At 35.6% G+C, this 24,641-nt stretch overlaps 1 protein-coding gene across 3 annotated transcripts; it reads left to right on the plus strand.

The window, feature by feature from the left end:
• Positions 1 to 389: 389 nt before the first annotated feature.
• Positions 390 to 24,330, plus strand: LOC143880407 (Pseudouridine synthase family protein). Of its 3 annotated transcripts, none has more exons than XM_077383384.1 (14): positions 390 to 588; positions 708 to 765; positions 3,566 to 3,593; positions 3,693 to 3,739; positions 4,225 to 4,315; positions 4,633 to 4,817; positions 8,067 to 8,129; positions 8,764 to 8,848; positions 9,189 to 9,264; positions 12,269 to 12,336; positions 15,724 to 15,793; positions 19,123 to 19,201; positions 23,326 to 23,419; positions 23,966 to 24,330. In XM_077383384.1, the coding sequence occupies exons 1-14, from the start codon at positions 459 to 461 to the stop codon at positions 24,041 to 24,043; spliced, it is 1,152 nt and encodes a 383-aa protein (XP_077239499.1). In that variant the 5' UTR covers positions 390 to 458; the 3' UTR covers positions 24,044 to 24,330. The 3 variants fall into 3 exon arrangements, with proteins under 3 accessions (XP_077239499.1, XP_077239498.1, XP_077239500.1); XM_077383383.1 differs by having other exon boundaries at positions 4,633 to 4,816; positions 8,042 to 8,129; XM_077383385.1 differs by lacking the exon at positions 15,724 to 15,793 and having other exon boundaries at positions 4,633 to 4,816; positions 8,042 to 8,129.
• The last annotated feature ends 311 nt before the right edge of the window (positions 24,331 to 24,641 follow it).

The raw sequence follows: 24,641 nt of genomic DNA on the forward strand, positions 1-24,641 counted from the left end.
GCTACAATAGTGCAAAAAATTCCGATTTTCAAATCCGTTCTGCAAGACGTTATTTGGAAATCAATGTTTGTGGCAACTTCCTTCCCCGTCGCTGCTCCTCGATGTTGCACCGGCGGCAGCGATACATCTCTCCCTCCCTTCCTCTATCTCTCTCTCTCTTAAAACAGGATCATGAATGTGATTGATGTATTTTGTATCCACAACTCAAATCCAAATCAAAATACAAATGCATGAGGTATCCAAACGGGCCCTTATGGAGACATCCAACCAGTGGGAGTTGGTAGGCAACGGGTACCCAAGATGAGCAAGCAAAATTAACGGTCAAGATTGATCAAAAGGCGGGCCCACCTAAAGAAAGTTGTAAGTTGTAACCCTTTCCCCCTATTTACAAATTACAATGGAACTCCTTGGGAAGCGAAATTGGGTGTATATTTAGTTTTGGTTTTCATAACTTTGATATGGCGAGTGACAAAGAAGAAGAAGAGCAGCAAAAGGCGGACCCACCACCAGCACCAGCTTTCGGACTGCCCTGGCCCGATCTCAACGATGGCCTAACCTACTCTGACCTCGTTCATTCCACAAACACTGGTCTCTCTCTCTCTCTCTCTCTCTCTCGTTTTCTTCTCTTCTAACTAACTTACTTCAAGTAATCTGAAGGGTTTGAGTTTTGATTAACTAGTGAGTTTATATGGTGCCTCACATCACAGGTTGGACTCTGATCCGATTCTACGCTTCCAAGTACAACAATTCGGCCCCTTTAGAAGGGTAAGAAACTAGACACATTGTACTACTTGTTGTTCTCTACCTTTTCCTTTTCAATTATGTGTGGCACGTTCTGTTTTATTAATCCAGACTGCCTACCTGGTGGATCCCATGTTCAATTGGCCATTGCATGTTTAAAAACTCATACTCTGACGATAACTCAACTCAACTCAACTAAGCCTTTGTCCCAAACTGGTTGGGGTCGGCTAATGAATCCTTTAGAAAATTTTCATGAAGAAGGTGAAAGGATCTACCCGGCTCAAAATGACTAAGTCTACTCCTGACACTAGTTGGGTTCGTCTACATGGATCATTTTCTTCCATTCTATCCTATCCAAGCTCATGTTCTCTGTTATGTTCCTAGCCCTCAAGTCTTTCCTCACTGTTCTACCCAAGTTGTTTTCGATATTTTCGATCTGCCCCTACCTCGTTTTACTCCATCAACTTGGCACAGGTCACTTCTTCTCACTGGAGCATCCAAAGGCCTACGTTGGATATGCCCAAACTACCTTAAGTGGTGCTCTCTCATCTTCTCCTCAATTGATGCCATCCCCACCTTTTTATGGATGTCTTCATTTTTAATTCGATCTGACCTTTTGTGGCCGCACATCCATCTAAGCATTCGCATCTCCCTACACTCATATTATGCACATGCTGCTTCTTGGTGACCCAACATTCTATGAAAAATCTGACGATAACTCACCTAGGGCAAAACTGGGTCGACTAAGTCACTAAGGTGATTCAATGCTTGGCATATCGAGTTTTTCGTTGCGTCATACCAGTCAAAGGAGTTCATGATTGACCCGATAGGACTAGAACCGGGCCGACTTGGCTTACGGAGTTTTAAAATTCACAGCACAGTATAGATACCTCCACGGATCAGAGGGTTAGGATCATCCTATTGAGAAGATTTTTTGGCTCTTCCTATCGACGCCAGGGCCCAACAAATGAATGGTTTGGATCACCCAAACAATGTGGGCCCCACTCTATTTCTGGTTGACGGACCAGATAAGTTATCTGGTTGGTCAACCAGAAACACTTATATATATATAATAGGAAATGGTCTATGTTCGCCTTCGATTAATCCAGACTGTCTAGCTCAAGCGTTCATAGTAGCCGGAAACTCCTTAGGCTGGTGGGAAACTCGTTTCCCTTAAAAAGCGTTTCAGAAGGGTGGGAAACTTGTTTCCCTGAAAAGGTGGGAAACTCATTTCCGAAATGCATGAGAAACATATAAGAAACTTATATGAAACACGTGAGAAACGTATGGAAAACTTGTAGAAAACGTATGTGAAATGTGTGGGAAATATGTGTGAAACTTAAGAAAATTATTTAAAAAAAAAAACACACACAAAAAATTTGTGGGATAGATATTAAAAAGGAAAACAACAGCAGATACCGTAATAAAAACTAAAAGTAAGTAATATCCAAATATAATTTTGAACTGAAGAAATTTTAAATCTACAAAACCATATATGTCATGTTTTCCTTGTGTTTCACATGCGTTTACATTACCTTTTCTCTATCGTTTTTGAAACATTTCTAATGTGTTTCCCAAGACGTTTCTCGTACGATTTTTTATTGTTTACCCATTTCTCGTTTCCCCTCTATCTTTTTCCCTGTGTTTCCCGTTTCCGTTTCCCATTTCTCACCTTGGCAACTTTGCAAGGGCTCCACCTTCGATTATACTATATAATGGGAAATGCGACCTAAACTCTCTTGTTTTGATCAGGGAAGTCAATACTGTATTAACCACGTTTCTTATTGGCTGTTGAGAGAATTTTTGGAATTATAAGTCTTAAAAAGCTAGTTAGAAAAGTCTCCAGAAAAGAGTTGAGTGTTATTATTGAAGCACAAGGGTGCAAATGTCATTTCTCTAGGGGTTAGGTTTGCCTGATCGACAGTTAATGGGAAGTCTGAGGTGGTCTGGAAATTGGATGATATGGATCAATCAGAGAGTTTGGAAAAACTACACACTATTATAGTGCACGTTATGCCATCAAACAATTCAGAAGTCATGCCATAAAAAAAATGCTTGCCTTCTTACCAATATACATTTGCCTGTGAATGTGGACTGTGTACCATTTTGTTTTTAACTGTCCATTTGTCTCTGTGTTCTTTATTATGGCATTTGCCTGTGCATGTTAGAGCTCGCTGTAAAGGAATGCTCCAGATCATCGAACTGTAGAGCCACTATCTGTTTTCCAAGCAGCATTTTTCTTTGTGATTATCCTATGATGGCATTGTGCATAAACATGTTCATACACTCCTGTGGAAATCTGAATGCAAACATTCACATGTACATTCTCGTACATTGCATGCACACATAATGTATGCATGCATACTCTTGAATATATGTGCATAGAAAGAAACATCGGATGCGCTATGCATGGATATGATGTTTATTGCATAGTCACAAATATCTCCTATATTTTTTAAAGTATTGGGATATTTTGCAATTTTTTTATAAAACGGCAAAATCCTGATATTTTCTCGAGATTTTGAAAAATCATTGAGACGTCTTCATATTTTATTTTTACTTCAAAATATCGCTAAAATATCACGATATTATTTGTTGTCCTAATCTCGTTCTTAAATTTTATATTTTTATATATTTTATTTTTTCAGTTTTTTCCTGATGTAAACCTGAAAATAGCAAACAAATTTAAAACATCCCGAAAAAAATTCCTGTGACAAATATTTGTGAGTATGGTTTATTGGTCATTTGGTTGCCAAAACACTTCAAATTTGATGTGATTTTGGATTGTGTTGATGGTTCTGATGTTGATTTGATCCAATCGCAGTTGGATTCAGCGGATCCGGAATGGGCAGGTTGGTTACTCAATGGTTATGGATGTGAGGGGTGGAATTTAACGACTTCTCTCTTGCATGGTATGGAATTTTATCACCTAGATGTTTGTTACCCTGCAGATAACAATTGACGGTCAAGTTGTAACAGATCCAGACACAGCTCTCAGGTTTTTACCAGAAAATCTTCGCATTTTACTTGGATGATTAGATATTTTTGATATGTTTGCTAGAGCACATTGGATTTTTCATGTGTTTAAATGAATTGTCTTTTCTCAGTTGGTTTCAGTTATAATATTGTCGCAAGTGATTTCAATTAGGAATTGAGATTATTCTTTTATTGTCGCAAATGATTCATTACTGATAAGGCTTTTATCTTGTTTGATGGTCAGTTGATCATCTTTATTTCTTTGCTGTTACTCTTTTATTTAGTGCCTGGTTATGATTACAGCCCCCTATTTGTGATTTGCCAATTATTGAGTAATGATATAATTAGCTACAAGATTTCATGCAAATTAAATATTTTCTGTTGCAAAGGTCATTTCTTTATATGAATGATATTTAGAATTTTTGTTTGTTGGTAATGTTACTTTGTAATTCTGGTCACTAAATTAAGCAATTTATTATTGACAACATCCATCCTTTTATTGTTTAGAGTTGGTTCTGAATTGCTGTATTGTCGTTTGCCATGGAAAGAGCCTTATGCACCATATATGCTTGAAGTTCTCTTTGAGGATGATCATATGGTAAAGATTTTTATTGCTTTAAATAATCAGACTAGTTCTTTTAATCATTAGAATTGTTTTTTAAATACTTAAATTTAATTTTTCTTCATGGGAATTTGCATATGATGAGAAAATTGATGGAGTCATTATGAAATTTTTTGTGAAGGTCAAATATGGCATGTTAATCTTGTGTAGGGTTGCTGTCGTATTTGAATATACCCTATTGTTACGATTGTTCTAGGCAGTTCAAGAATCGTTCAATAATCTAAAATTAAATGGTTCCCTCTTTGTTAACTTATTAGATTTGTGGATAATATTACAATGTTTTATGGGTTCAGGTTGCAGTAAATAAACCTTCTGGCCTGCAAGTTTTACCTGGTGGACTTTTCCAACAACGAACTGTTTTGACCCAACTCCAATGGCGGGCACAAAAGCCAAGCTCTTCCTTGGGGTTTTCTGGATCAATGATTGCTCAAGAACCACATTATGTTCCTGTTCATCGCTTGGGAAGAGGCACTTCAGGTTTGATTTTAGTGGATAGGTATTAAGAACTACAAACTGCAAATATTATCCGAGCAAATAGTTGTTAAGACATAATCTATTATTTTCATCGTTCTTGTTCTTTAATTATAATGCCTATAATCCAATCTATTTATCATATATATATATATATATCTATATATATATATATATATATATATATATATATATATATATATATATATATATATGTAGAGAGAGAGAGAGAGAGAGAGAGAGAGATAGAGAGATAGATGGACATGTGTATGTGCGATCTCATTAATGATCAAGCTTCCTATGGCATCTCATTCTCAAAGCATTGTCTCTCTCCCTCATATTTTTGTTCTCTCTTATCTTCCCACGATCTCTTCTCTCAATTTATTTTCTCTCTCAAACTTCTTCGGGCATCTCATTCTCTAAACAAGGTGTGTGTAACCCCTGCAATGTTTTAAGAGGGCCTCATTAACGATCAAGCTTCCTATGGCATCTCATTTTCAAAGCAAGGTACCTGCAATCCCTTTGTCTCTCCTCCTCTTATTTTCCTTCTCTCTTATCCTCTCACAACCTCTTCTCTCTATTTCTTTTCTTTCTCAAACTTATTAGGGCATCTCATTCTCTATGCAAGGTACATGCAACCCCTCTCTATCTCTCTCCCTTTTTTCCTTCTCTCTTATCCTATAACAATATCTCTCTCTACCTGTTTTTTTCTCTCCTTATCTGTCTCTTGTAAAGAGATGAAAATTGAATTTGCATCTTTTGTGTTATTCATATTCATATTCTTATTTTATGTATGCGATGAATCTTGACATGCATATCAGCTAATTGTGTTAGCACTTTTCAACTTACATGCTATCAAAACCCTCTTCTTGGAGAAGCTCACTAATGATCTACAAGGTGCAATGGAACATCTCATTTTCTCTTCATCTTGATCTTGTCTTATTAATCCTTTTTTTATCTTTTATCTTTCTTTTTTTTTCATCTTGTCCCTTTATCTCGTCTTTATACTTTCTGCATTTTATTATTCTCTTTTTGTTTGAAAATGATCATCTTTCACTCGACTTTTTTCTTTTATCATCCTTCTGTTTTACTTTTCTTTTTCTTTTCCTCCCTCCCTCTTCCTCACCCTCTTTTTTTTTTTTTTTTTTTATCATTCTTCTGTATTTCTTTACTTTTTCTTTCCCTCCCTCCCTCCCTCTTCTTCAATCTCTTGACCTTTTCCTCTTTATAGATTACCTCTCTTCTCTATCTCCACAGTCTGTACTCATTTGTCATTTATTTTACGCTCTATTTTCTATTTGCCTCTTTCTCTCTCTCTCTCTCTCTCTCTCTCTCTCTCTCTCTCCGAAGTCCTTGAACAGTGCTCCTCCAGTCCTAACAATAAGAAGAATCTACTTGCAATTGTGAGCATGGAGATTCATCATTCACTGGAATAGTGGAAAGGACCTCTACATACTGAGAGTCTGAGACACAGTGGTCCTATTTTCATGGCAGTATGGCACGGTTCCTCCAACACACTTTAATTTGATCATTAGATTTGCTTTGAGATCAATGTCATTGACATTTAACTTTAAAGACGTCATCTGCGCAGACACCCTATTTTGCCAAAATGCCAAAATAATTTCTTGTAGTTAATAAAACGGTGATCCAAAATAAAGGTCGAGAACATCCAATAATTATTCTTTTTGAGTGTTGGAGTCTTGCACTTCAAGATTTGAGACACCTCTGGAAAAAAATGTTTAAACAAAACTGAAGAGATCAGTAAAAAATAGGTAAAATATTGGTCTAGAACTATGTCACAAATATCTCTGATATTTTAAAAATATTGTGTTTTTATCGTAACATTTTGATAAAACGACAAAATCCCGAACTAATCATGAGATTTTAAAAATATAGAGATATTTTTTGTTTTTATCATAAAATATTCCGATAATATCCCGATATTATCTCAATATTTTTATTTTATATTTTTCTTAAATTTAATATGTTTACATGTTTTTTAAATAATTTTATTTTTGTCATTTTTTCCCAATATAAAGCCGAAAAAATTTTAAAAAAATTATTATATCCGGAGATTTTCCCTTGCTGAGAAATTCCCGATAACGACACCTGTGACATAAGTCTAGAATGCAGCCAAGGCGGTTGTCATCGCTGCCTATGGATCTAGATCGATGTCCCCATCCAGATTGAAGCGCAAAGTTTCTCATTTCTGTTAAAATGTTCTTGAACTTTTCTCTTGGTTAATGACCTCAGTTTATTCCCCTTGTCTCAATTAAAAAAGACTGTTAGAAGTGATTTTTCCAAGTCATGATGCTTTTGTTAAAGCTAAGCAAATCCTATGAGTGCTTATAGCAAATGGATATGTTTATTATAGAAGCCACGAAATGAGACTTGAGTATGATATGTAAATTGGACATGTAAAAGGCTTCTGAACACATGTAATATGAATTTCTATGATGAGAAAGATGTAGTTTGGAATAACATGACAACAGTCGGCCTGCAAATGCATCTCAATGGCTAGGTTTTTAATTCTCAGTAAGGGGAGCCTGGTGGATCTTTTCTTGTAGCCTGAAGGGGTTAGTAAAGGTGACCCTCTCTTTCTTTTTATCTTGGTATGGGAAATTTTCAACCATCTTCATAGTTATGCGAAAACTATTAAAGAGAGGAGAAATATGCCCTCAACTTCGAATCTACAGTGTTGGAATCTTGAGGCGTAAATCCGGGAAGCCTCCAATCACTTATCTTGGTCTTCCCCTTGGCACTAGAACATTGTTGAAATCTCTATTGGGGTCGATCTTTGAAAGGATGGGGAAGAAGTCCACATTGTGGAACCCAAGCTCTCTCTCCATTGGATGAACGATTACCCGCTTGTTACCCAACATGCAAAGTATATTATATGTTCCATTTTCGGGATTGGTGACTCCCCTATTAAAGTACAAGTGCTCTCAAAATCAGTTGTATGTCTGATGAAAGTAGAGATGTAAGGGATCCGGGTCTAGATGCTTTATTTTATAAAAAAATCATTTCTCTCTTTCTTTTTGTTTTCCTTGATTTATCATCTCTTCCTTCAACTTTTTTTTACCTCTACTGTTCAATTCTTTTTTCTGGTTATTATCAATGTGGTAGCGCAAATCTTTGTTGTTTTCCAGTAATTCATTGTGGGGGATGCAACTTATTATTTGATATTCTGTTCTTGGATTGGTCTCTCACTGATTGATACTTGGAATTTAGGAATATTACTTTGTGCTAAGACAAAGGTTGCCAAAGCTCGCCTTGCTTCATGTTTTGCTGACGGTGCAATGATCATTAAGGAAAATAGGTGAAACAAATCACATCCAACTTACATGTATTCCTATTGGCATTCATTTGTAGCTTTTCTAAAATATGTGACTACTTATTTCAGCAGAGCCTAATTTTCATCTTAGATTCAAGAAGTTTGATGGTTCACTCTGTGGTTTCTAGTAAAACTGAATTTTGACGATTCATGCCATGGTTTCTAGCAAAATTAAAATGATCAAAATACTTGGATCGATCAATTATGGACTCTGTATTTTTTGAAAGATAACAAAGATTTATTCCAACAATCCAGTAATTACAAAAACGGGGACAAGAGGTTCCCATAACAAATTACAAGGATCACTAGAGGGGCTGATCTATAACAATCCAAAGCAAGAAATGATCAGTTAATCTCCCACATTCAGTTAATAAGCCAAAGCAATAATCCAGTATCTTCTAAGTTCTTGAATCATCCCTTTCTCTTAGTGTGGTTTTCATGCATGATCACTTTCTCATAGTGTGATTTTCAATGCCGTGGTTTCTTTTATTGATGTTGTTCGTAGAGGTTTGAGCATATCATCTTGGCTTCTTTTGGTGATACACACGATACACTCATAGTGTAGTGATTTTCATGCATGATCACTTTCTCTATCAAAACTCATTCTTCAGATGTGCAGAAATACTGATACGGAGCTTAGTGTAACACGAAGAATTTCAAAAATATACCGAGCATTGGCCACAGGGATAATTGACAAGGATGAGGTAAAATGCTATCATGCTATCATGATACAACACCGTTCTCTCTCTCTCTCTCTCTCTCTCTCTGTATATATAACTAGATTGTAATGCTTTTCTGTTGCTACTGGATCTCTGAACGCGGTCTCCTCGGAACAGATTCTGTCATTATATATTATATTAACTGAGCGACTATTGTTATAATTTTCTAGGTTTCTTTTGATTGTGCATTCTAACCACTTTGTCTGGTTGGTAGGGCTAATCAATTTTCTCTTAGTTCTTAATTGGTTGTATAAATTTTGTTATCAAATTAGGAAATCATTCCAAATATTTTTTACATAATTTGTAGATAATTTATATGTTACAGATTGTGATCAACCATCCGATTGGAATGATGCGATATCCTGGGGTGGCAAAAGGGCTTTACGTTGCTTCCTCATCAGGTTCTTATCTCAGCTTTCTGGATATTGTTCTTTGATCTTGTTTTTAGGTTATATCCAAATGCTACATAATTGTATCACATTCATAGTTATACTTCTTGTTGAGGATATTAATTTAGATAGGGCCCACTATGCGTTCTTAGTTCTTACTTCTTTATCTTGGATGCTATCCCCAATAAAGGCGGATGCCAGAGAACGCGGCATAAGAAAAGAAAAAAGTGCAATCGCCAATAAGGTGGAAAGTAAGATCAGATCTAATGTTTCTTCTTGGATGCAATCCCTATTGAAGGAGGAGACCAAAGAAGAAATGAAAAGAAATGTTTACTCTTCTTGTTCTATAGTATCATCACTTTGATACCAAATAAGCTTTAGAATCTTCATCCATGTAAGTCAAAGATAGAAAAAGTAGTGGGGAGGAGGAGGAGGAGAAAGAGTTTGTATGGGTTTTGTTAACTACCACCCCACAATTCCAATTTATTTATAATGTCCAACTTCTAAGAACCATTAGGGCCATCCAATGATGGGTCCTATCAAATAAACATAAATAACTAAACGATAAAAAATTAAGAACTTGTAGTGGGACTTAACGAAATCTGTTCAACAATTCCTTCCCAAGCATGTTATTAGGATTAGTTAATGTAATGTCATCTTTGTTTTGTACGTTTTGTGATCTGCTAAATTTGAGTTGAGAGAAAATACTAAAAACGCGGATGTGATGAGGAATGCGGCCAAGAAAAATCCTTGTCGACTCGGCTCGGACGCGGCCAAGAACACAGTTGACCCAGTCATAACTCGGGAGAGTTATAGGAGTTTTTATTGACTCCGTAGGGCAAAACGAGGAATGCAGATGCAGTGCAATGCGGAACGCGGCCAAGGTAAAAGGGAGTCAACTCGGGCGAATTGCGAGTCGAGTCAGAGAGTTTTTAAACACCAGAAAATAGTATTATATAGAGGAAGTGTTCCTCCTTTTTCTCACTTAAAGCCCTTTCTTACTATGTTAAAAAAAAGTTACATAAATGCCAATCAGTAAGTGATTAAATAAAAAATATAGAATATTTCGTGATCTGCTAAATTTGAGTTGAGAGAAAATTGTGCTATGTAGAGGAAGTGCATGTCCCCTTTCTCACTATAGCCCTTTCTAACTATGTAACTTTTTAGTTACATAAATTCCAGTCATTAAGTGATTAAATAAAAAATATCAATTCTGCTGTTCTGCACAAAAGAACAAGACACGTGGATATAAGAATAAATTCTCAACATTTCCCGGTAGTTGGAGCATTGATATCAATGATGCCCAACTTGGAAAGAATATGATGAGAACTTCCTTTTGAATTGCTTATATGAAACATTCTTCTCTACTGATCTAATATATGTGAAACTAATCACATTCTGTGGCACCTTCTCTGTAACAAAGTAATAGCAAACATCAAAGTACTTTGTTCTCTCATGGAAAACAAGATTAGACAAGATGTGTATGGTGATCTGGTTGTCACAATGAAGTTTCACTGCAAGTTTAGCCAGAACTCTTTACTTTGATCTTGAGCCAATTCAATTTGCATGTACCGTGCACCATTCTTCTGCTAGGTCTTTCTGCCACAAACTATATATTGCTTTTGTTTGTGATTAAGTTGCCTCTAGAAAGATTACCTTGATATAGACCTCCTATCCATTTTAGACCCTACCAAGTCTACATTGCAATATGCCTCCACAACCAAATATTGATTGTTAACATAAACACTTTCTTTACCCTGGCTCTTTTTACAAACTACACATGATAAAAAAAATACTTCTTTAAACCCCAATCATCATATCATTATTAAGTAGCACACTTGAATTACCAGTTGATACGATATGCATTGATTTCAAGGGGTCATATATAGCATTGACCTATTGTTTTGGTATCTGCAAAAAATTGAACCAGTATCTGGTGTGTATCGATTACATTGCTTAGGTAAGGTAATGATATGGTACCCTGTGACATAAAAAATTTGACAACTTCTTCGACCATTGTTTACTCGTAGATTATTTTCTCTAGGATTATGGGTTGAATGACCATATTTATTACTATCTACTTGAATTAACCACAAAAACACAAAGCGAAGTTTGAATGAATTCAGGAATTTTAATGGTTCAAACAAATATCAAGTATTGTATTGATCATCAAATATCGAGTTAGATAGGCCCCAATGAAATAAACGACATGCGTTCAAATCTTAATGGTTCAAACAAGATAACCATCATATTGCTCATGGAAAAATATCCCATCATAGGTGCACCTGTATCAAGAAAACATTCACATACTGTTAGTTCTGATACAAAAAGGTGTTGTAAAAATTTTTTTTTTTTTTTTTTTGAATGGTAAGGATCAATTCATTGAAAAATAGAAGACCAAGGAGGGCAAATAGAGCCAAAAAACTACAGAAAAAGTAAAGGCAAAAAACGCTAGCAGCTATGGAGGGAGAAAATCGAAAAGCTCCACTCTCTCCCTATGTACCCCCTCTCTAGGGGTCGTAAAAAGTTACGAAAACGGCAACTATCTATAAATGAGAGCATTCCAAACAATCGTAAGCCCCCGCAGCGAACCGGTGAAGGCGGTTGTATGGGCTACTGATGTCAGTCATATGGATGATATCACCATAATTGTGTCAGCCCTTTCTCTTTTCTGTGATAATAAAGTCCTTTGAATGTTCATCGATCTTTCTTGTTGTGGCTGGAAGAGAAGGGAAGCAAGTTATAGGGTCTTATGATACCAAGATGGAATTGGAATAGCAAAAAAATAATGATTTATCATCACTTAAGCTATTTTATTCATAAGTAAAAAGAATTAGAAATGCCACTCATAATTAATCAATATGGAAGACAATTCTATTCTTCTGTACAAAATAGAAGGACATATGAATATAGGAATAGATTCTCAATTTCTACTTTAAAAAAAAATAGATTCTCAATTTCTAACATTTTTAATTTGTATTTAATGCTTTTGTCTTGCGTCCTTTGTCACTAATAGGGAAGCCAGCTTTAAGCAAAGTTAGCGTTGTTGAGAGAGATGTACGAAGAAACTGCACATTGGTCCAGGTTCTCCATTTAACTGATCTATAGTCTATACACATGCATGACTTGTTATACTTGTTTTTAACTGATCATTTTTTTCCATCACCTTATCTGGCATTGAGTTAGTAATTGGTATACTCTCCTTTGTTCATGCTTCCATAAAAAAAATTTCTTGGTTGAGTTAAATTATTTTCCTTCTTTAGTTATAACATTTTTTTAGTCTGCTTAAATGGCTAACATTATTGTGACTAGCTTCAATGCATGGCATGGTTGAGACTTTTAAGAAAACACAACGAAGGAGAGAATAATATACCATTCAAAAAAAAAGGGAGAGAATAATATATGTTTTGTGTTATTTTCGAAAAGAAAACACAACGAAAACATTAAAACTCTATTCTCAGTAGTAATCAAAACGATAGCGTTTTACACTTGTCACGTCAAAGCAATGCTTCACATAGTCACGGACCTTCTTGTTGAGGGTATTTATTAGGAGATTCTAAATTTTGAGGTTTTTCTCGGGTTCTCACTAGGAAAAGTACTTGGTTCCCTTGAATTGTTTTTTATCCTTGTATTATCCCTTTAATGTTTTTGTCTCAAATTAGTAAAAAGAAAGATTTACCAAGTGTCACAATGTTATGATAGTAAAAAATTACAAAATTATATATAAATCATTCAATAGTTTGAGATAAGATTTTTTTTCTATTTTTGTTGCTTTGTCCTAAATATTTGCTGCAATGATCTTAAAGACATTCTAGTTTTTCCATTCCTCTGAAGTTAAACTATAAAGTTTTATACTTTCAGTCATAAACTCTCTCGAAAAACAAGCAATCTTGTAATCTGATTGAGAAAACTCTAGACTTCTATCTCTTAATTGAATTAGATTGCACACATCTCTACCCAAAAGAATCAAATTCTGTTTTGAAATGTAAATAGAAACTCCTCATGTCCCAATTTCAAAAGTTGGGAACAAATATGCCTCTAAACACTGTTCACATTTTAACATGGCAAGGCTAGCAAAAACCTCTGAACAAAAAAGTGTTACTAAGCTCAAATAAATTAAAATAATGCCACCTTCCAATTTTCATCCTAATCTGGCATCTCTAGTCTTATTGTGCAGCTCTTTCTTCCATTTTCTTTTCTTGTAGGTTGAACATGGACTGCTTCACGAGCCTTGCTACAGCAAGTAGCTCACATAGTTATTGACATCAATGTTTTGAAAATTAGAATCGAATCGTAAAACGTAAAAGGGTTGAATCTTGTATCGGATCTTAAATTGTATTGTAAACTGTAAGATTCTTCAGACTTATACACACAAATAAGAGAATAATGAAATAGTTAATTATTTATTTTTCATTCTTCATTAATTTAAATTGAAACTACCATGATTAGTTATTCATCATCATACATTTTCAAAAAACAAAAAAGTTATTCAACATCATAATACTAAGGGGCCGTTTGGATATGCGGATTTTAGAATCCAGGATTTCTTCAAAATTGTAGGTAAGAGACAAGAGAAGAAGAGGACCAGCCGTCGTTTTTGACTTCTCGCCCTTCTTTCCGTCAGCAAGAGAATAGCAGATCCTCCCATATTTCCAGGTTTTAGAAATCGCAGGATGCGGGAGAGATTTTTAAAACCTGAATTTCTCACTTAAAATCCAAGAAACGCTGTCAGGACATCATACAACAGCTTGATCATGAACCCTCTTTTACACTGTTTTCAAACTAAAAACCTGGATTCTAAAATCTGCGTATCCAAACGGCCCCAAAGTGTTTGCTAAAAAAATTGTCACATTAATCTTCTATTTCCTATCAAACACATGCATATTAGATGTCATTAATTCTCAGAGACACAAACATCACATGACAAATATCATTTTAAGAAACTAGTAAGTTGTTGATGCTGTCCTCATTAGATCCATATCACTCACTACAACCAAGGGAATTCTGCTCACAAAAAATTACCAAACTTGCCCCTATCTCATAGAAAATAGTCAAAATGCCCTTATATCATGAAAATGACCAAAATTCCCTAACCCATGAAAATGAAAAAATGCTTCTCACATAGAAAATGACCAAAATACCCATAATCCCTATGAGTTAGGGGTAAATAAAAGACGGGGTATTCTGGTCATTTTCTACAAGATCGAGGTATTATGGTTATTTTATGAGATAGAGCTATTTTAGCCAATTTTCTATGAGATAAGGATATTCTGGTTATTTTCTATGAGAAAGCGGTATTTTGGTCATTTTTTATGAGAGAGGGGTATTTTCATTAGCCGACCCCAACTGGTTTGGGACAAAGGCTTAGTTGAGTTGAGTTGAATTGAGTTTCTATGAGAGAGGGGTATTTTGGTCATTTCCTATAAATAGGGGTGTATAGGATTTTTTTTTCTTTTTTCCCCTTTTTATTTTTTCTCAAACATATTGTGGATACGCAAATGATTGTGTTTAAGGAGATATGGGCATTTTCTTGGAGAAGAAAATAAGAGCTATGACTGGCCTTTTGAAAAAAAAATTGAAACTCAAGAATAAAAAAAATCCCTTGTAAATGAGTTAGCCAAACAGTGGGAAACTCCTTTTCCAGGAAAAGTTTTTTTTTCGAGAAACTAGAATCCATACATCCACACATTCCCAAGGCTCTCTAACAAATGCATCATTCAAAGCAACAAGTTTTATCAGCTCTATCAAAGAAAAAGACTTCTTCGGAGCCCAAATATGAAGAAATAGGTACGGCCTATATATTATATACTATGCCTATGGACCTGCGATTATTTCTAGTATGGAATTAGTCAATCCTCCACTTCGGTATCTTATTGACCAAAAATGATGATATTATTCCTCCGTTGATCAAGAATTTCGATCTTTGGGAAGGCCATGTTTAGGCACCATGAAAAATATTCCATGGAATATCTGTGGGGCCAGTTGTGAGTGATGGGCGGGAGATGGAGAGACTTGAGAGTGTGTAAGGGGAGCATGAAAAGCTCCTATACATCAGGAAAACAAAAAATGAATTCTATATTATATGTATTTTCTCTTCACTAGTTTTTAGGAAATTTTGATACAATCTCTGCTCCCACCCTCTAAATTCTCTCCCTCTCCTTCCTTATCAGCCCCTCTCACACAGTTGGGCCCCACGAATGTTACATGGAATAATTTTTCATGGTTACCAAACATGGCCTAAGTCTCTGTCCACTTAAGATTTAATATAAAAAGTTATGCCTTGCTATTCTAGCACGCACACATCCTGCACACGATTATCGCTAGAGGCAGTTTGTTTGTGTAATCCATTATGTCCACTTTAAATAATACATGCACCTTATATAGTCAATGCCATCGGCAGAACTTACTACTTCCATTCTATTATCTAAGTCTATGTAATTCTGTATTCTGCTTTCTTCTGATCTGTAATAGGTGGAGATCCACTCGGGGAGACCTCACCAAATACGCATTCATCTTTCTTTCTTGGGGCATCCGCTTGTAGGTAAGTTCGAGTGTTCTCTACTCCTATTGGTTTTGGCTGAACTTAATGGTTCATGCGAGTGCTATACATTCTGTTGGAAATTATTTGATGATTTTTTAGTAGGAGGAAACATATTCAATTATCATTATATCATCTCAAGCATGTTTTGCTGTTTCTTTCGCCTTACTGATCATTTTAGAAGACTATTTTGCAAGAGAGAAAGTATTCGAGTCCCTCTTGCCATCTTTGAAGAGTAAACAGGACGTTTAACTAGTTATTTGACACTGTAAGATAATATTAGCTTTGCCTTCTAATATCACATCAGGGATTTCATGAAAATTACTGAGAACTACAGTAACCTGGGCATTAAGCCCTTATGTTCTCATTACATGTATTTTACCTAATGGATTCTGGTCCTTTACAAGCGATGGGTATTATCTTTCCTTTTTACATTAGGCAAGTCCTGTGTATTATCATCTTTCTGTAAGCGACATTACATATGTTTATACATAACTCAACTCAACTCAACTAAGCCTTTGTCCCAAACTAGTTGGGACATTACATATGTTTATATTGACGATCATTCGTATATCTCTCGTTGACAAGTGAGAATTCATTTTCTCACCTTTTCACAGTGCATCTAAGTTCTTCAATTCTATTTATCGCTATTCAACACAAAAAAGAGTGTAGTAGTCTACTTGCCTCTTTCCATGTATCCATAAGGGGACTGATATCCGCACGGCCATGTTTTGATAATAGGACGAAACACCTTGTTTTACATTTTTTTACCCAGGCCAGGTGTCAAAAGCTATTATGTTTCCCAAAATGCGAATTAGATAAGTGTAAAACAAGGTGATATCAGTCCCCTCCATAAAAATATAAAGTAGAAAAATAGGAATAAATAAATATCATTGTGGTGTATGTTGTACTGCAGTCGCTGCATGGGAAAGGAAAGTTTCACTTGTAATAAGTTGTTGTAATGGCTGAAAAAAAGCTTCAGTGTTACATCCTTAGACAAGCATTGTTGACTTTTGTGCTCATCTCGTTCTTTAAATTTAATTAAATAGAAAAGAAAATGAAATACAACTAAAATAAATTCGAAAGAATACAAATAAAACCTAAAAGGTAGTATGTTGAGTGTATAAGTGGTACTTCTTTCGAATATACCATTTTGAAGAAAGGCAAATACTCCACTTCCTAGTCTCCCCTTCGTTTAGAATTAGAATTAGAATCCTTTGGAAGTAGAAAATCATTTAAATAAAACATAAAAAGATTGATATTTAATCTATTATAATGAGAGTAGATCTGAGTAGAAGGATTTGAGAAAGAGAAAGGGTGGAAGAAGTGAAGAAAATGGGAGATCGGATGGGGTTTTTAGAGGCTTTTTTTATGTTTGGGGAGGCAAAAAGAGGCAAACTACCCTTCAAACAACTATAAAACAGTAAGAATGGACAAAAAAATAAGGGCAAAACAATTAAAAAAAAAGTTTTTTAAGTGCATTGCTCTGATTTTTCAAAAAAAAAAAAAGCGTTTTCGGATGAAACAGGGCGTTTTGCCCTATTTCATATTGTATGATCTGGTACGAGTGGATACAGCGGGTTGGTGTTTTTTTTTCTTAAACGGTACAAGGCGTGACGAAACGAAACGGTGTTTGATAGGAAACCTTATATTGCAAGGGGTTCACATATACTCAAACATGACTTTTTTGCATCTGTTCTTTGATCTCATTTATAAATTTTTGTGATGTTATGTAGCATGATACAAAGTATTTTGGTATTATCTTGCATTTATAAGTGAATTTTGCATATCCTGTTATCATGTGTTGGATTTCAAAATACAAGTATAAACTTTCGATGTTGTGGATTCATTGTTAACTAAGAAAAATACCAAGCCGTATATAGTTGCAAATTTAAGTTTAGACTGCTTTGTTTTGAACTTTATAGTTGCAGTTAACCAGACTATGTCAGCAATCAAGAACATGTAAGTTAAAGTATGTAATCAAATCACTCTATAATCACATTTTTTTTCTATATCATTTCCAAAGGCCATCAATGAAGAAGCATGGCTGTGATCAAAATTTTCCAAAAAAAGTGTACCTCAAGAGGAAAGCTGTGATCAAAATATTCCAAACAAGGTGTACCTCAAGAGGAAAGCTATGTAATATCATCCACCAATATAGGATGGAGCTCGAATATTGTTTCAAGGATGTAGGACCAAGGATCTTTGCTCTGATACCAAATTTGATGTAGGCTGGGGAAGAGAATTTAGAAGAAGAAGAAAGAGAAGGAGAAGAAGAATAGGGGAATAAGAGAAGAGGGAAGAAGAGGAAGAGAACTAGAAACAGAAGAAGAGAAGAATTAGAGGGGGAAAATCTGTATTCCAATCAATTAATCATCAAAACTGAAAATCCCCAATACATGAAACCTATATATAGGCAATTAAAATAAAATTCCATGGAAAGTAAATAACTTCCCTAACTCTAAATAACATGGAAAATAAAAGCCCTAAAAACTAAAAACATGGAAATAAAATCCTAGAAACTAAAGAACATGGAAATAAATCCTAATAGGCAAATCTTCCTCTTATTGGCATCAGATGGTGTGCAAATTGAAATTTAATGAACAGCATCCCTAAGAGTACAAGATCAAATGGTTCCAAGAGGGACGTGAGGTACTTATTACTAGTTGTTGCTTAATTTTGTTCTCAGTTGGTAATAAAGGTGTAGTATGGTGTGGCATTCTCAGATTGAAGGGAGACGATGACATCAAACGAGATACTCAAGATTTTTTATTTTTTTGAATGGCAAAGAGATACTCTATTTGTCAGGTTTGTTCTTCAATTTTCGGATACCTCACAAAACTCCGGCACAATAGTTCAAAGGACATTATTGACAACAGAGCATTAAAAGAATGGCATCTACATTTTATCTGGAGAGTGTTGGTTGATTTGAGGGCATTGTTGCCTTTTTCACTATTTTTAGTTCTCTGTTTCACCTGTAAGTAGTTGACTAATTAGGGGTAGACGATATAATTTGATTAATTATCTTTATTTGAATAAAATCTAATCATAAGGGTTTCTCGTTTCTCAGATCCCAATTTTTCTCTCAAACTTCATCTTTCTTGTAACAATCTGTCATATTGCTTCCAAAAATTTAAGATACCCGTTCACTCAATTTGGGGCCACTTATCATAAATGATTGTGTTACTAAATGTGCATATTTTCTTGAATCTTAATGTACATATTTCCCAGCTCAATGTTTATTTTCTATTTTGATTCCCATTTAACATCTATGTTTCGACAATTGATGACTAAATCTTGATGAATATTGCTTTTGGAATGTCTCTTAACAGGGGATCCTCTATATGTTATCGGTGGTCATCCTAAATGCATTGACTCGGGATTTAGAGATGACAGTTTTGCAGAAGATGGGTATGGAAAATATGATGGTTCTTACATGTTATAATATCCAATATTTTGTATAAGCATGTAATTGTGTGTAGTCGTAGCTTTTCTAGTATTACAATTGCAAGTTTTTACATGGTGTCATGATTGGATAATCCAAACTATTCATTTATTGGGCCCCGACTTAGATAGGTTGCACCCCAAAAATCATCTCCATAGGATGATCCTAACCCTCTGATCTGTAGAGGTTTCTAAGTGCCTTCCCTCTATAGATCGAAGGGTTAGAATCATCTTATGGAGATGATTTTTGGGACACGACCTATACAAGTCAGGAGCCATCCAACCATGTGAGCCCCATCATAATTTTTTTAAAAGTACTTGCACATACTTGTGGGCACCACAAAAACTCTGTAACTGCCTACTCTTATTTGCTTAATATATATATATATATATATATATATATATATATATATATATATATATATATATATTTTTAATGGTGCTTAATATTACCCTTCTTTGAGCTATTATTTTATAGTTTTGGACTAACTTTGTAGTTTCGATTGATGATTTATATGTTCATGCTTGTTCATAAACAAAAATCTATCAATTCATTATGAGCATGTAGACTATAAAGAGAACCTCTATCAATAGCATTAACCAATAAACAATAAATTGTATCTCTGTTTTCTATAATTAAGGGTACATTCTACCACCCCTCCATTCATATGTGATGTTTTCTTTATGACTTGTATTTGTGCATACATATTGGGAGAGTACTTTTGTTCGCTCTCTTCAAGGGTCGGAAAGCATTTCATTACTTTAAACAGCATTAGAGCAGCCCAAACCTAGTGTCTTGTCGGTCAAACATCCAAAGTTAGCAATCCCTTTTATCTCCTACGGTATCGCCACTTCTTCTCACTTTTCCTTTTACCGATTTATCTCCAGTATTTTCTCTTTTATTCCTTTTACTCCGACCTCTCTCCCTTTTTCATCTCCCCGATTTCTTGATTCCCATTTTTCACTCACACGTTCTTTGTTCCTATTTTTTTATCATCTTCCCTCAGTTTTATCTCTCCCCATTATCTCAGTTTATACGTTTTCTATCACCTAAACTCTATTTCCATTCATTTTCCCAGTAGTAACTCTTGAACTCTTTTTCCCCTAACTCTTTTCCATTCATGACTCCATACCCATTAATTTTGTATTTCTCTATCGAAGTCTCTCTCGCTCACTTTGTTTGTTTCTCTTGCATGTAACTTCCTCACTAGCTATCAACTCTCCTCCTTTAACTCATCCTGAAAACTGACTCCGCCCATATTGTTTTCCTACTTTATCGCATCGACTCTCCTATAACCCATTCTCCCCTAGTCATCCATCTCGTAAAGCGTTCATCCTGTAACCCTCTCTTTTTCAAGGTTCCCTATAGATTTCTAGTAATCCGCTCTCCCTCCCTAATATATCCATCAATTGCCAACTTTCTGCTTATCAAATTCAATTATTTAGTTTTTCTCCTTTGAGAACGTCAACTCTTAACCATAATTTATAGACACAACCTTCTATGCATTGATGGCATCATCTAGAGTCCCCTTGTTACATAAGCAACTTTTTTTCTTTTTTGAAGAAGTGACACATTAGAAAACAAAAGGCAACATGACCATACAACAACAACAACAACAAAAAAAAAAAAAAAAAAACAAAACAAAACACAAAAGAAAAGAAACAAAGGAAAGTTACAACTCGGACATTTTGTGCCTCACCACGTCTCCACAAATAACCCTACAGTTGGCTAAGCTATTTTCTTGAGAGTTTCCGTCATGCTGAATGTGGGAGAAGGAACACCTAATAAACTGGCAGCAAGTTTGTATTGCAAAAAAGGCCAGGGGCCTAGGTGTTAAGTGTGTGGGAATCCAGAATAGGCTTTGCATGCAAATTGGTGGTGGAGACTTTTCTCCAGCCCCAAGGATCTTTGGGCCAAAATAATATTCACTAAATCCTATGCCCAAGAATTATTATTTTTCTTGAAAGATAAAATTTTCTTATAGTTAAATGGAATGTTGAGAACTTGATTTTACGGGAAATCAAGAAGCCTCTTTTCATCTACTTCATTTGTAACATAAGAATTGACAGAGCTAATGGTTAGGGCACCCTATTATGGTTAGACCTGTGTGTTGCGGGGACTTTAATCTGGCTAAGGTAGCAGATTATATTTAGTGGAAAGGTTCTCCGATGGTTATTCCACATTATTAAGGTAAGGGCTATTCCTTGGGGATTAATGAAGTCATTTAGCTATAAGCCAAACTCCATGTATTCTTTACTTCCTCTAGTGAGGCCCAGAACATGATCATATGGACCTCTACTGGTTATGGTCAATTCACCATCAAGGTGATCTATTCCTTATGCATGGTGCGGGTAGAGTCCAAAGTTTTGGTTATTTATGATTTGGGTCACTTACCAAGAGCTATTAAGTTGTTCAACTTTGAGTATTAATACCCAGTCTCCAATATCTTTTGGATTTCTTATTAGAAATATATGGTATTTTGATCCCTTGATGACTAATTTTCCAATAAAGATCTCTAGACGGGACTGAGGCAAAATTCATGACTCCTACTGTCCTACAGAAAATCCTTATCTTGTTTTCAGCCCTGCAATCCAAAGCCATGCACTTCTTTGGGATTTTTACTTATGAGGACTGTACTGTAGCTTGCAACCCATTGGAAATCTTATGATGTAACTTACAAATTTGACTCTAGCATCTCCCTGAGGTTCCAGCATGTCACAATGTGTCTGTACCATGTGGCACCTTTTACCTGGAGAAGTTCTGATATCTGGAGAAGTATTTTGCTCTTCTTGAATTTTTGAGATGTACGTCCTCAAGCAGTTTGCCAATGACTGGAGACATAAAAGGTGCTATCAGTTCCCTTATTTTCTCAGTCAGATCTCAGTCCATGGAAATGAAAATGCAAAGTTTTCTCGGTACAGGGAATTACTGATAGAACCTTTTATGTAACACAACTACCAGAGGGTCCTGACAATTTCAAACAATCATGTCACATCCTGAAAGTTGCAGTAATTATGTTGAAGTAGAAAGATTTCTTAGATACAACAAGGAATTGTGATCATCTATTGTACACAAAAGAACGCTGAAACTTGACTTGCTATTCAAATGAGGCTTGGTTTGGATATTTCAGTGAAGTAATGTATTTTAAGCAGATAATCATAGCTCATGAAGAGCTGAGAAGCGACACTTAGCAAGAGCACATGTAGAAGTCTTGTGCCTTGGAATCATCGGATGTAGATAATTTACTCCAGGCAAGTCCACAAAGACCACCATAATATCATCAACCCAGTCGCTTGTTATTGTGTCAATCAAACAGCTTTCCTCATGGTGTCAAATCTAGTATGCTAAGGTGATTGAGTGGGACTATTATTTCATATGCGGATGGTTAACTGTATGTGAAAAAAACTTGAACTAGAGAACATTGAATCTGATCTCATGACTAACGAATTGAACAGAGATCCAATTCCACTCCACAAGCAAGCTTCTAATGCTAATTACATCCAAGGTATTCAGTTTCGGTTTTGGTCGTCAAGGAAACAGAAATGTTTCGGTTTCGGTATGAAATTCAGTGAAAATACTGTAAAATCACTAAATATATGGGCACATACGCAAATGATGGAATTTTAAAATGAAATTTCTGGAAATGCTAGAATAAGCACAAATAAACACTTAGAAACCATCGCATAAGCAAGACAACCATCCATAAGGGTTTAACAACCTCGACCACATAGTGAGATGAATTGTCACGCATGTCTGATAATTTAGTACATACCATATTTCACTATATAAATAGTTATACATAATACATACATCATATTTTATATGCAAATCATCTAAATATAATTAGGTAATACATACTGATATAGTATAAGAATACTACTAATACCAGTACAATTTTGATTTCGGTATGCGTTTCGGCGGGTGTCCATGGAGGGCAGGTTTGCCGTCTTTAGTTCAATTATGCAACCACTGCATGATTTTATTCTTAACTGCTAATCGTCAGATCCTTTTTATTCTTAACTGCTAATCTTCTAGTCGATATTCAGCTCCTTAGATGACTTGGCTTTTATTCTGCCACTTTTATTTGTAGTGGTTATCAGAGACCTACGCAACCTGTTCCTGGCGACTGTGGCTATCACTTGCATGCCCACCAACTGGTTCTCTGTCACCCTACAAAGAGTGAGGTAACTAAACCACAGCATAAGTACCTTCTTCAGTAGCTTAATATTTGTTAACCATCATTCTAGGCCTCTCTATAAGCCTATTTTGAAACAAGATTTGTTTATTTTAGTAATGTATACTACGTAAATATTCAAGTGGATACAAGTAGTTATGGTTACACTGTGGCAAACATGATGATTTTATACCAATGCAAGCATATATAATAGTGGAATTAATAGAGTTTAAATCAAAGTAACTTATAGAGAAATCACTCTTTGTAAAGTAGTATCAAAATAGACGAACTAAGATACTGTTTTCATGTTTGTGTTATTAACGAAGGGTGGGGACACCCTTCGTCATAAAAAAAACAAAGATAATCCATTAACTAACCCCTTATTCATGCTTTTGTGTAGTTGTTTTTGCATCGATCGTACTTAATGTAATATAAAACTTTTGATACTGTTTTGATGGGAGGTTCTTTTAGTCCCCTGATACAGTTGGATATGCCCCTGAAGAAATTTGTATTGTCACTTCAAGATACGCATTTATATGGTGTTACTCTTTTACAGGTAATTGAAATCACTGCATCCCTCCCACCCATGCTCCAAACTCGAGAAGAATCCAAAGTTCAGATTGCCAGCAGCTGAGATGATGGACAGTTGCAAGGATCACATCGTTGCATCCTCTGCTGAAAAAATTAACTTAGGTAATGGCTTCCAAAGTTGCCATAAAATATCTTATTTCCAAATAATGATCTTGGTGGTATCAAAAGATACCCTTAATTTTTCTTCTTGGTTTCCTTTTATTCTGGTATCCATTTCAATCACATGTAAGATTGTTCAGTCAGTGTTCCACTGGCTTCTTTTGGAATATTGCTGTGTATGCTTCAAAGTTCGCATATGGGATTCGGAATCAAATGTTTTTTTTCCATTAATTCAGTAGGTAGCTTGGATCAAACTAACAACTCTTTTTGGTGTGGCTCTTCCTTTTAACTCTAATGAGAACTAGGCGAAAGCCCTTCCGGCTCTCCCCCTCCCTCTCTAGGTCGACGGAATCCCTAGGGAGGGAGGCGGCTTCATCTCTCTCTCTCTCTCTCTCTCTCTCTCTCTCTCTCTCTCTCTCTCTCTCTCTCTCTCTCTTGATGGGCAAGGGAGAAGATGGTGGCCGGATGTTGCCCAGAGATGGGCAGATCTCGCAAGAATTGCAAAGACGGTGGCTGGAGGGGCGGAATGGCCAGATCTGGGC

This window comes from Tasmannia lanceolata, unplaced genomic scaffold (assembly GCF_043159265.1).
Source record: "Tasmannia lanceolata isolate RefF3 unplaced genomic scaffold, GAP_Taslan_0.1 ptg000006l, whole genome shotgun sequence".
NCBI lineage: Eukaryota > Viridiplantae > Streptophyta > Magnoliopsida > Canellales > Winteraceae > Tasmannia > Tasmannia lanceolata.

What these genes read in the sequence shown, in the direction of transcription:
- LOC143880407 (XM_077383383.1), top strand. Translation starts at nt 459, where the DNA reads ATGGCGAGTGACAAAGAAGAAGAAGAGCAGCAAAAGGCGGACCCACCA. An exon ending in GGATAATTGACAAGGATGAG is followed by an intron (nt 8,849 to 9,188) that starts GTAAAATGCTAT and finishes TATATGTTACAG; the next exon opens with ATTGTGATCAACCATCCGAT. An exon ending in CTTGGGGCATCCGCTTGTAG is followed by an intron (nt 15,794 to 19,122) that starts GTAAGTTCGAGT and finishes GTCTCTTAACAG; the next exon opens with GGGATCCTCTATATGTTATC.